At 39.0% G+C, this 13,381-nt stretch overlaps 1 protein-coding gene across 1 annotated transcript; it reads left to right on the plus strand.

The window, feature by feature from the left end:
• The first annotated feature begins 5,303 nt into the window (after positions 1 to 5,303).
• Positions 5,304 to 7,030, plus strand: LOC124655834 (glycolipid transfer protein 3-like). The gene is made up of 6 exons (XM_047194672.1): positions 5,304 to 5,508; positions 5,956 to 6,011; positions 6,169 to 6,299; positions 6,418 to 6,553; positions 6,764 to 6,907; positions 6,995 to 7,030. The coding sequence occupies exons 1-6, from the start codon at positions 5,304 to 5,306 to the stop codon at positions 7,028 to 7,030; spliced, it is 708 nt and encodes a 235-aa protein (XP_047050628.1).
• The last annotated feature ends 6,351 nt before the right edge of the window (positions 7,031 to 13,381 follow it).

A 13,381-nucleotide genomic window follows, 5' to 3' on the forward strand; every position in this document is an offset into this window, starting at 1 on the left:
TTAGATTTTTCGTTGATGGTTATTAATTTTTGTAATTGCTTTCTATTTTTAATTTCCTTCCTTTTTTTATTTTTTGGTTCAATTTTTATTTTTATTTCTTTTTATGTTTTCGAAATGTCCGTTTTGTTTGGCAAAATGTTCATGGTCTTAAGAAAGTTCGCTAACATGTTTGGAAATATGATCTGAAGGTTTAATTTTTTTCTTCATGGATTCAAAACATTGTTCAGCTGTTTCGAAAACTATTTCATGAGCTCCAAAAATATTTCACTAGGTTAAAATAAAAAACTGGTTTCAAAAAAAGTTCACCAGTTTACAAAGTGTTGATTGGTTTTTGTATAATTATATTTTTGTAAAAAAAATAGTGAGTTAAAAACTTATTTTCATGTGTTTCTATAAAAATTCATCGTTTCTTATAATGTTCACTAGGTTTATATATATATATATATATATTTATGGTTTCAAAATATTTTGAACCCATAAACATTTTAACAAGAAAGAATGTAAAATAGTTAAAGGAGAAAATAAAAACTAGATAGAAAGTAAGAGATAAGAAAAGAATAAAAAATGGAAATAGAAAAAAGACTTAGATTGGCCGTCCCAACGCGGGAGTGCTTCAAAATCTTACAAGAAATATAAAAGGAAAAAAGTAAAAAGAAAACAGAAAAATACCAGCACCTAATTGGGCTCTCCTACCGCATGCAGGGTGTGCCACACGCGATACGCGTGGATCTAGTCGGTGTAGAGCATTTGCGCATATAGACCCTTTTCCTTTCGAGCTAATTACACCTATAGTCCAACAACTTGTCCATCATGTGAAGGTTTAGTCCTACTACTTGCAAAGTGTGAAGTCATGGTCCTACAACTTGAAAATCATGTGAAGATTTGGTCCTCAATCAATCAAAATCTGACATGTGGCATAACAGTTTTTGCAGAAGCACCCCTAATATTTTTAGCTGGCACATTGGACCCTTGACGTCTTCTTACATGTGGGACCCAACTGTCAATGCCTATCCGAAAAATAAAATCAAATATGCGCCTACAGAGGTTCGAACTCGCGATCTCGTGTTTACAGTAAAACAACAGTAGCCACTAGGTCATGAAGCTCGTTGTGATGTACAGGAGGACGTTAGCTTATTTTATCTAAGATAGCTAGATAGAAAAGTAAGAGGAAACAAATAAAATTTTATTTGCTGGGACGAGGTTTCCTACTCGCAAGATACAGACGAACTGCCTCCTAACCATACATTTCTTGATGTTCTACGTTATAGCTTTATACATTTGTTTAGTGTCTTTTTTGCTATTTCTCGCCAGGATGACACTTACACATATTTTGAATTTCAAAAAAAATGAAATAAATTTTTTGCACGTACATCTTCGGGTGTTATGCGTTCACAAAGTTATTTCATAAAAAATGACTTTTGTAAAAAGATAAAATTCAGTTTTAGAAATAATACTTTTCACAAGATAAATTTTCGCATATGATAGGTGGTCTAATTTCTACACAAAAATTACAGGCCGCTTGAATGGAGAAGACATGTTTTTATACAAAGTAGTAAGTAGTATAAAACAATAGAAAAACACAACCTTTAGAAAACTATTATTTACCACATGTATATTAAAACTCAATTTACTCTGTATTATAATATTGAAAGACAAAACACTCTATCATATAACATAGTATATATATGTTGAATTGTATTTGTAATCTAATGTATATTTATCAAATGAAACATAATACTAATGTTTTCACAAATTTTACATGTCCATGTTTCTCCTATATTTTACTTACTTCACGAGTTGTAGTAAAAATAGAATACACAACTATAAACACCTAGAATACATTTAGACAATATATCAAAGACGGTGATGATTTCTCGGTTAATTTAAAAATAATTTATACCAGGTAGTTATCAATGTGTCTAGTAAAGTTCACAAGTGACATATTCTCATGTATTTTACATACAAATATAATTCTTTTCCAAAAAACCGTCCTTAGCGTCGACTTAAAAATAGTTATTTCTCCATCATCCCAATAATAAGGGAACTTATAAAAAATACTCTGAGGCTAGAGAAAATATATCTATTCATGAAATCTAGGCTTGCAATAACGAATCGTGCACTATAAAGTTTTACAAACATGTTCTAGATCTAGCTAAATGGGGGTGTACATTACTTAATTCTTCATGGACATCTCCGAAGCTAGGGAAAAATACATCTATTTATGGCGTTTGCAATAACAAATCGGCACTATGAAGTTTCTAAAAACAAATGCTTAGTTGCGAAAGTTGTATACACTAAACTAGTTTAGAACAAAGGGCCATGCATTTGTATTTCACAGTCGACCCAAGAATCATTTAACGGAATAGTCTATTTTTTATATTCTTAAATTGGCTAGCATAGATGGTTAAAAGCTCTCAAGAATAATGAAAACATGCATCCATCTTATATATATACAATCAAAGATAAAACGACAACATTCATCCATTAATCTTTTTAAATTACATGCTATACAATTTTCCCAAAAAAATGTGTGTGCTGCTAAAATTGGGTAGCTTCATGTCTTCTAAGGGTGGTGAAAAAATCATCCTAATTATTGATAACAATAATACGTGCAGAACATTGACCACATATGATGCTTGTCTTAGCGGCAAACACCATTTCAGTGTAGCAGCAGGTCACGGGATCGAAACCCAGCCCAGCCGCGCGCAGTAATTTTTATTATTTCAGCGGAACTGACCGGTGGGGCCTGCATTAAGATGGCTACAGAGCTCACTTGCGCAAATAAAAAAATATGAAGGATCTTTTTGCAAAATCTATAACGCCACATGTCATCTTCTGATTAACTGAGGACCAAATCTTCACATAGTAGACAAGTTGTAGGACTACATTTTCACGTTCTGCAAGTAGTAGGACTAAACCTTCACATGATGTACAAGTTGTAGGACTATAGGTGTAATTAGCTCTTTCCTTTCTTCCTTTCGTTATCGAGAGTTCGAGATGTAGATTCGGGCCTTGTTCCGATCTGGCCCACTGACGAATGTATCCTGCTTTCTCTGAATCAGCCCATCAAAGTGCTGTCCAATTTGCACTGTGAAGCCCATTTTTTTACCTTTTCCATCCTATATATTTTTCCCCTCCCCCTGCATTAGGGTATGCCGTTACAGTTTTTTTTTTCTAAAAAAACGCCTTATCTCAGAGAGAAGAAGACAAGGCGCAGAGATCAGAGATGCTACCTGAGTACCTGGCTACAGCTACTTCTACATATACAGCATGCATCATGCAGGCACGCACTCCCTGAATCTCCGTTTAATTTAAATACTGTACAATAGTTGAGCTGCTGTCTATTCTAGATACCACTAACTTGGTTGCTCGGTTTAAGATTCTGCTCGATATAAGACAATGCAGACCAGTGTACGTATGTACCTCTCATTGGCCAAATATATGTACTAGCTATATAACTACAAAATCAATCGTGCAATCAGGAACCTAGATCTTGATCAACTTGTGCCCGCCGTTCTTATCATCATCGATCAATGAACTGTACCTGTTATCATATACTGTATCATATGAACCCAAGCCTATCCATCTCAAGAAGCAAGCACAGTACACGCAGGCCGGCGGCTTATCGCTCATATAATGATATAAATAAGATTTTTCATAATTAACATAACAGTTCAGATGGTCCTGGATCCTGCTGCTGCGCATAGATATATGCGTTGAGGCTATACAGTTGCTATTGTTAAAAGAAAAAGGTTATGTACTATTGCTGCTGACCTCTGCATGGATAGCTACATATTACCAGAATATTCAGTTTCATTGGCGATCGATTAAAGCTGGCTTAACTTCTGTTCAGACTGAAACCCAGCCCAATCCATTATTTGACTTTGTTATATACTATATCTGTGTAGGCTAACCTGAAACAGATTCTGTAGCTAGGTCCAGCTAGCTTGTTTAATTACCTTCAGGTAATCGATCGATCAGGTTGTTGGCTGCATCGATCTCACTGTTCGTTTACTGGAGGAATGCTATGGATGACATGAGCAGAGACGTAGGCATGCATGCATGAAACACGATCAAAGTAGAAGTTGATGGTGATCGACTAGATTTCATAAGGACCATTATATAAATCCTCTGGTCGAGCCAGCCCACTGATTCAAATGGCTAATGACTTACAAATTAGTAGTACCATGTTATGTAAATGTTACTCGACGCCCATTGCTAGATTTCTCAAGAAGCAAGTTTTTTTTTTCTGACAGAATCTCAAGAACCAAGTTACTAACAAAGCGTCGTTATATATGGTCTGATTCCTACCGGAAAATGGCTTTGGAAGATGCAGGGGGCAGAACATTGTCTGACCATGGTGGTGCAGTGGTCGATGATGACATGATGATTTCCATTTCGGACTAGATGATGACATGATGATCATATATGTATTCCTAAAGAAAAGCAGACCACGGAGAATCTCTCCGAGAATACTTTTATTTTCGATAATGGATGGTATATCATAATCAAGCTCACACCAATTGTACACCCAACTTCTGCGATTGCACAGGGTCACACAAAATAAAATTGGACACACAGGTTGATCACTTCGGCATGACTTGTCATGTTTATTGTATCTCCTTTTTGTACTTTATCTCTCTGAGAATATGCTCCAATCTTATTCCCTTTCTTTTACTCCGCAAGGATATCATGTCATTCATGACGAATGATTCAGCAGGACAAATCAAGGCTTTCATCTCGACATATGATTTCTCTTCTTTCACCTCCAAATGGTTATTTTCCTGGTCAGGTTAATTCTTGGAACAGCCGTGTAATATTTATGAACTTGTTTGCACATGTTCGTTGTAGTGATCCCCAATCAAGAAGAACACAATTTTCTTGTTACAGATGGCCAAATGACTAGCACACGCCTTCCCGTAAAAAATATTATTTTTACAAGCTGGAGTCACACATATATTAATGGCCAATGGTTTAATTACACCGCAACAAGTACAAGGCCAAGTGATTAACTGTTAAACAAGTCCATGACAACTGCATCAAGTAAATTAAATTATCCTAAGCTAGGCGACAGATTCACCATCTCTTACTTTACTCCTAATAATACACCATTTGCTTCTCTGACTTCACATAGAGGGGTGAGGAGAACAGCTCCAAGACATAACAATTATTACATCAAAAAATAGCATCAAGAAGTTGACCCCATCATTTGTCCCAAGAAATGGCAGCAAATGAGGTTGCATTGCGTGTATATAAGCAGGTGATTAACTGAGCCAGATGACAAGTTCAATGAGCTAGGGGAGATGGAGAGAGAAAGGGAGAAGATGGAGAGAGAAAGGGCGAAGATGGAGAGCGGCAAGTCAGAGCTGAGGTTGGCCATGGAGGAGCTCTGCTTGCTCAGCTCGAGAGATGCGGAGGATCATCAGCAGGAGCAAGAGCAAGAGCAGCAGCAGAGGTCATCCACCATGGACCTCCTCTGTGTCTCCAAGCAGCTTCTCCATGTCCTTGGTTGGTTACTTGCTCAATATTCTTTAAGATGCGAAATGTTGTGCTGTTTGTTCCTTCTTTTGTTCAGTACAAATGAAAGTTTTTAGAATATTAAGCTGTTCTTTTTCTTGTTTTGACAAGAAGATTAAGATATTAGGGTTTTCATTTTTCAGTTGTATGTATGTGTTTATCTATCTTGTTACAAATTCAAATGCTGCTTTTGGAAGAACATTTTCTTTCATGCGGCATGAGAATGAAAAATACCACCAAAAACCCCTGAAGTTGAGTTGAGGCAATAAATAGACCGAAAATAAACTGAAACTAAAGTTAAATTTGTGTAATAACTGAACTTTGATTCATCAGAAGTACTCTATTTATAAAGTTTGTTTTCCATTTGCTCTTTTCTGTTATGTCTTATGTATTTGTAAAATCAAGTTGAACTGACAAAACTTTCTTTTGCCATGAAAGATGAGATTGGGCCAACATTACTAGTCCTAAGGCAAGACATTCAGCAAAACATTCAGGTAACTAATTTCTCTTTGGATTCAATAAATTAACGTATTCAATGTTTTTCTGTGAGGAATTTATTCCCACTTTGCCTGTGTGCATTCTGCACGGTCTGTTTTTATTTTCATATAACTACGAATGTGGACATGGTCAATATGTGTACCACATTTTCAGAGATTAGAAGATCTGCATGCGAGAGACCCTTCCAAATATGCGATCTTGACGGCGATTGTGACAGAAGAAGTAGAGGAAGGGATGTCAAAGAAGGCTAACAGTTGCACCAGGGCTACTATCTGGCTGTCTAGGTAGTTAGTTTTACAAGGACTTTCTACTCATCTAACAAATGTTCTTTTATGTGTTGCAACTATTCTGTCGCAACTTGAAAACTTCATACTCAAGTGTATCCAAATGCGTTCGGTTTAGGTCCATGAATTTCTCATTACATTTGCTGGAGAGTTTATTGAAGAACCCAGAGACAAGCCTGAAAGTGATTGTGGAAGAAGCATACAAAATCACCCTAAAGCCATACCATGGATGGATTTCATCAGCTGCTTACAGGGTATGATCAGTTGACATACTGTTGTTCTTTTTCATAACTTCTAAACACATATAAAATTGATTAATCTTTTTTCTGAAGATTGTCTACACAACAAATATAGTTCAACGATTGCAGACGTAGATTAGTGTGCGGAGTTGGAATCATCAGTTGGTATGACTTGCATCCACTGACCTAATCTGTCGAGCATAGTTGTAATTTGTAAACTGTTAGGTAGCGTTGGAGCTCATTCCAGACAGAGAGATCTTCATTCAGTTGTTGATGGGGAACTGCCAGGATCCTGAAGATTTTGCAGGAGATGTCATGATCTTTATCTCCATTGTCCAGCCTCTGCTTGAGGAGATCAATACCATTTTGGTGAGACATCTGCATGCTAATTAGTAAGATTTGTTGCAATGCGTGAAAGATGAGGGCTTGCTGATGCAATCCAGGGTTATTTTGCAGGTTAAGCACAAACTGGACAGGCTGAAATCTACCTGAAGCACAAGGATGCATGACCATCAATCACCATATGATTGTACATAGATACTACTATACTGCATAAGATAATTGACCTACCTTGTTTTGTAAAATGAAAATTAAGGATTCATTGTTAGTGGTTGGTTCTGGACTCCCTTTTCCATTTTAAAGCTGTTTCAAATGTTTGTGTTGTATGCCTCAGTGTGTTTGTAGTTGGTTCATGTATGCATGTATCTCTTGTTTCTTTTTCTGTTAATTTTTTCTTGTCTCTCGCACGCTCTATCTGCATTGACTAGCAACTGTTGTTTTCATTTATCTTTTGACATGCATCAACCAAGGCAGGCTTGTGAACTCTTTTTTTGGGAAATGGCAGGCACACTGCCATTCGACTATACATATGAGCAGAAGAATTATGTACATTTTACGGAATACTTGCCGGTTTCTCTCCATTCAACTTCCCAAATCACTGTAGTACTGTACGCGAGGAGGCTGCTTGTTTCTTTTTTCTCGGTCTTCAGGAGGCGGCCAGGCGATGAAATCATCCCACCATTGGTTTGAAAACTCTTGCAGAAGAGGAGAACCGAAGAGGTGACAATGCGTTTCATGCTTTTACAACATGAACCTTCTTCTTTGTCTTTTCTCACAACTCTTAACTTTTTAGTTGTTGTTTTCCTCTTGCTGGCCGCAAGATACCAAAGACTGAGTAAAGCATGAGGTTTGATTTGGTTTTCTATCTCAGCAACTTGCAGTGTAAACAATAAAACCAAGGGTTTTTTGGTCTTGTCGGTTTCTTAGCTGTCGGCTTTGTCGTGTCTCCGGATAGCGCAAAGCTTAGCTGCAAAGAAACTTTTACATATCAAACCAAAATTAACATTGATATATGTGCTAGCCTTTAGCTGAATAAACATATGGGCATCTCTTTGCCGCATCAGTACACCAGAGCGATGAAACTGAAGGAAACCACATCTATGTTGTATCGCTCTTCTTTATTGAAAAAAAAAGTTGTATCGCTCTTAGTTTTTTCTAGTGGCCACCTCCATTGAATCTGACTTTTTCTTCAGGAATCTGGGATTTTTTTCCCCCTAAGAAGACATGTTTTCTTTTTTGAGATACCTTTTTTTTTAGAAATTCTTTTTTGAGATACCTAAGAACGTATGTTAACAGCGCCCTTGTCAATCATAAGTTATGGGCTGTTTGAGCCCAAATCAGATAACTTTTAGGCGCAAATGCAGTATGCCGTGCGTACTTCCTTGCAAGTGTTCGCAAATACGGAATGGACTTTTGGGCCTTGTTACCATTTACAATTCCTTCGGCATCCAGTCATTTTTTGTTATATTGTGATCCAAATTCATATACTAAAGAGAGGCTAACTTCTGACGAGCAGAGCGAGGCCCATACGTCGTGCCCTGCAGGGACGCCTGCGAAGGGGGGTGCGGGGGCGGCAGCCCCCCGCGGTACGATACGGATCGTTGGCACCGCCTATATATACATCTTGTAAGCCGCCGGCTAGGGTTTATCAGATTATAAGATAACCCACGGCGTTTGTAAACACTCCCCGATATAGTGAAGTTTTGCTGGCTGGCGCACGTGGTTTTGCCCCTTCTGTGTTGGAAGGGGTTTTCCACGTTAAATCTTGTGTCTCCGCTGCGTTTTCCTTTATCGTTCTTCGTTATTTGCTTGTCGCTTTTATAACAAGTGGTATCAGAGCCCGTGTTTCAATCTAGGGTTTTGCGACATGTCTTCCTTGAAGTTCGATCTACCGCAGCTGGATTATACCACGAGATTTTCTCTGTGGCAAGTGAAGATGCGGGCGATACTTACCCAATCTTCTGATCTGGATGAAGCTCTTGATGGATTTGGCAAGAAAGATGCCAAGACCTGGACCGACGAAGAAAAGAGGAAAGACCATCAGGCTTTTTCATTAATTCAGCTTCATCTATCCAACAATATCTTGCAGGAAGTGCTGTCTGAGAAATCCGCAGCAGCGCTGTGGTTGAAACTGGAATCGATCTGCATGTCCAAAGATCTAACAAGTAAGATGCACGTGAAGATGAAGTTGTTCTCGCACAAGCTGCAAGAAGGTGCGTCAATGATGAATCACCTATCGATTTTTAGAGAGATCGTTTCTGATTTGCTGTCCATGGAGGTAAAGTATGACGATGAGGACCTCGCTCTTATACTGTTAGTCTCGTTGCCTAATTCTTTTGCGAATTTTCGAGACACCCTGTTATACAGCCGTGATGAACTAACCCTTGCCGAAGTTTATGAGGCCCTCCAGCAGAGGGAAAAGATGAAATCTATGGTGCGAGCGGAGGGTTCGTCATCTAAGGCGAAGCACTGCGAGGTCCGAGGCGGGACCGAGAACGAAACAATAACTACAACAACTACAACGAGAGATAAGAGCAAGACCGACGAGAGGTCGCTCAAAGTCCAAGGGACGAGATGGTAAGTTCTGCAAGTATTGTAAAAAAACTAGCCACAATATTGATGATTGCTTGGAAGTTGCGGAACAAAGAGAAAGAAACGGTACTTACCAACCGAAAAACAAATGCGAGGGTGATGGTAAGGCTGCTGTTGTTTCCAGTGATAATTCTGATGGGGATTGCCTAGTTGTTTTTGCTGGTTGTGTTTCTGGTAATGATGAGTGGATCCTTGATTCTGCATGTTCGTTTCATATTTGCTGTAACAAAGACTGGTTCAGTTCTTATGAGTTTGTGCAGAGTGGAGATGTTGTGCGTATGGGAGATAACAACCCACGTGAGATCGTTGACATTGGCTCCGTTCAGATCAAGATGCATGATGGCATGACACGCACTCTTACAGATGTGAGACACATACCTGGCATGGCCAGAAATCTGATCTCTCTCAGTACCCTTGATGTTGACGGGTACAAACACTCCGGTTCTCGCGGAGTTCTGAAGGTATCAAAGGTTCTCTCGTTCACATGATTGGTGATATGAATTATGCAAAATTATATGTTCTTAGAGGTAGCACTTTGTCTGGTATTACTGCTGCTGTTATTCCTGATGAACCTGGTAAAACTAATCTGTGACATATGCATCTTGGACATATGAGTGAACATGGTATGGCAGAATTGCACAGGAGAGACCTGCTAGATGGCTGCAATTTGAGTAAGTTTGAGTTCTGTGAGCACTGCATTTTTAGTAAGCATAAAAGAGTTAAATTCAATGCTTCCGTTCATACCACTAAAGAGATTCTAGATTATGTGCATGCTGATGTGTGGGGACCTTCCCGCAAGACTTCTCTTGGTGGTGCAAATTACATGCTTACTATCATAGATGATTACTCCAGAAAAGTGTGGCCTTTCTTTCTGAAACATAAATCTGATGTGTTTGATGCTTTTAGAAAGTGGAAAGTTATGGTAGAGAAGCAAACAGAAAAGAAAATTAAATTGCTTCGTACTGACAATGGCATGGAATTTTGTTCTACTATCTTTAATGATTATTGCAGCGATGAAGGCATTGTTAGGCACCACACCATCCCGTACACTCCTCAACAGAATGGTGTGGCGGAGAGGATGAATAGAACCATCATCTCCAAGGCTCGCTGCATGTTGTCCAATGCTGGTATGCATAGACGTTTTTGAGCTGAAGCAGCCTCCACCGCCTGTTACTTGATAAACAGGTCACCTTGCATTCCGCTTGAGAAGAAAACTCCTATTAAGGTATGGTCTGGTTCACCTGCTGATTATTCACAGTTGAGAGTTTTCGGTTGCACTGCTTATGCTCATGTTGATAATGGAAAGCTAGAGCCTAGGGCTGTTAAGTGCGTGTTTCTTGGTTATGTTTCAGGAGTTAAGGCATACATGTTATGGAATCCTGAAACTAAGAAAGTTTTGCATAGCAGGAATGTTGTTTTTAATGAGGCTGTCATGTTTCATAGGAGTTCATCTACATATGTTTCTGATGCTACTGATTTTTCTGATGTTTCTGATGATGAGCCAGAGAGGATTAGCGTGCAGGTGGAGCACGTGGAGGAGAAAGAAAATAATGTTGCTGAAAATGATAACACTATGGTTCAGCACTCACCACCTGTTTTGCAGTAAACAAATGGTTCCATTGCTGCTGATAGACCGAGGCGTAACAAAGGTCCACGTCCTCGTTTAATTGAAGAATGTAATCTTGTTCATCATGCTTTGAGTTGTGCTGAACAGGTGGAGCATGATACTGAACCTGCTACATATGCTGAGGCCGTTGCATCCGTTGATCGCGTGAAGTGGATTTCTGCTATGCAAGAGGAGATGCAATCGCTTGACAAGAATGGCACATGGGATGTTGTGCCCTTGCCTAAACAAAAGAAGGTTGTCCGTTGTAAGTGGATATTTAAAAGAAAGGAAGGTTTGTCTCCTAATGAGCCTCCAAGGTTTAAGGCAAGGTTAGTAGCAAAAGGTTTTAGCCAAATTCCAGGTATTGACTATAATGATGTATTCTCTCCGGTTGTTAAGCATAGTTCCATTCGTGCATTCTTTGGTATTGTGGCTATGCATGATCTTGAGCTTGAGCAGCTAGATGTAAAGACTGCTTTTCTGCATGGTGAGCTTGAGGAGGAGATATACATGGACCAACCTGAAGGTTTTGTTGTGCCTGGTAAGGAGGATCTTGTTTGCAAATTGAAGAGGTCCCTTTATGGTCTGAAACAGTCTCCAAGATATTGGTACAAAAGGTTTGATTCATTTATGCTTGCACATGAGTTTAAGAGATCTAAGTATGATAGTTGTGTTTATATCAAATTTGTTAATGGATCACCAATATACTTGCTGTTATATGTTGATGATATGTTGATTGCTGCCAAGAGCAAGAAAGAGATCACTACTTTAACGTCACAGTTAAGTAGTGAGTTTGAGATGAAGGATCTTGGTGCTGCTAAGAAAATACTAGGTATGGAAATTACAAGAGACAGAAAATCTAGTGTATTATTTCTTAGTCAGCAAAATTACATTCAGAAAGTTCTTCATCGTTTTAATATGCATGATGCAAAGTCTGTTAGTACACCAATTGCTTCTCACTTCAAATTGTCAGCATTGCAATGTCCTAGTACCGATAAAGATATTGAGTACATGTCTCGAGTTCCATATTCTAGTGCTGTTGGTTCCTTGATGTATGTCATGGTTTGTTCTCGTCCTGATTTATCATATGCTATGAGTTTGGTCAGTCGATACATGGTTGATCCTGGTAAAGAACATTGGAAATCTGTTCAGTGGATTTTCAGGTACCTTCGTGGCACATCCAAAGCTTGCTTGAAGTTTGGCAAGACCGGTGAGGGACTCATAGGCTATATGGATTCAGATTTTGCTGCCGATTTGGATAAGAGAAGATCCCTCACAGATTATGTATTCACTGTTGGTGGATGTGCTGTGAGTTGGAAGGCAACGTTACAATCTGTTGTTGCCCAATCTATGACCGAAACAGAATACATAACAATTAATGAAGCTTGCAAAGAGTCTGTTTGGTTGAAAGGTTTGTATGCTGAGCTTTGTGGAGATGATTCTTGCATTAACTTGTTTTTCGACAGTCAAAGTGCAATATACCTTACTAAAGATCAAATGTTCCATGAGAGGACAAAGCACATTGATATCAAGTACCATTATGTGCGTGACATTGTTGCTCAAGGTAAACTGAAGGTATGCAAGATAAGTACTCATGATAATCCTGCTGATATGATGACAAAGCCAGTTCCTGTTTCCAAGTTTGAGCTTTGCTCGAGTTTGGTTGGTATAACTGTTTAGCCCAAGTGGCTGTTGGCGCCAGCAAGTGTTTTTCCTTTGTTGTTCAGGAGATTGTTGAAGTTCATGCTACAAGTTGGAATTTTTCTCAAGGTGGAGTTTGTTATATTGTGATCCAAATTCATATACTAAAGGGAGGCTAACTTCTGACGAGCGGAGCGAGGCCCATACGTCGTGCCCTGCAGGGATGCCTGCGAAGGGTGGTGCGGGGGGCGGCAGCCCCCCGCGGTACGGTACGGATCGTTGGCACCGCCTATATATACATCTTGTAAGCCGCCGGCTAGGGTTTATTAGATTATAAGATAACCCACGGCGTTTGTAAACACTCCCCGATATAGTGAAGTTTTGCTGGCTGGCGCACGTGGTTTTTCCCCTTTTGTGTTGGAAGGGGTTTTCCACGTTAAATCTTGTGTCTCCGCTGCGTTTTCCTTTATCGTTCTTCGTTATTTTCTTATCGCTTTTATAACATTTTTCATCCTCCTAGATTCCAATTCCAGGTTTTCATGCCCTATTATCTATTAACACATCCAAATTCCAAACGGGAGCAGGTTTGAAGCTTTACCATTTTCGCGCTCACTACCTTAAACAAAGACCTTACCTTTCTTTTACCTTAGTTATTACTCTAGATG

The sequence above is a fragment of the Lolium rigidum genome, chromosome 1, assembly GCF_022539505.1.
Source record: "Lolium rigidum isolate FL_2022 chromosome 1, APGP_CSIRO_Lrig_0.1, whole genome shotgun sequence".
NCBI lineage: Eukaryota > Viridiplantae > Streptophyta > Magnoliopsida > Poales > Poaceae > Lolium > Lolium rigidum.

Excerpts from the sequence above, each read along its gene's own strand:
- LOC124655834 (XM_047194672.1), top strand. The coding sequence starts at position 5,304 with ATGGAGAGAGAAAGGGAGAAGATGGAGAGAGAAAGGGCGAAGATGGAG. Across the intron at positions 6,012-6,168 it reads ACATTCAGCAAAACATTCAG|AGATTAGAAGATCTGCATGC; the intron begins GTAACTAATTTC and ends CCACATTTTCAG. Across the intron at positions 6,300-6,417 it reads GCTACTATCTGGCTGTCTAG|GTCCATGAATTTCTCATTAC; the intron begins GTAGTTAGTTTT and ends CGTTCGGTTTAG.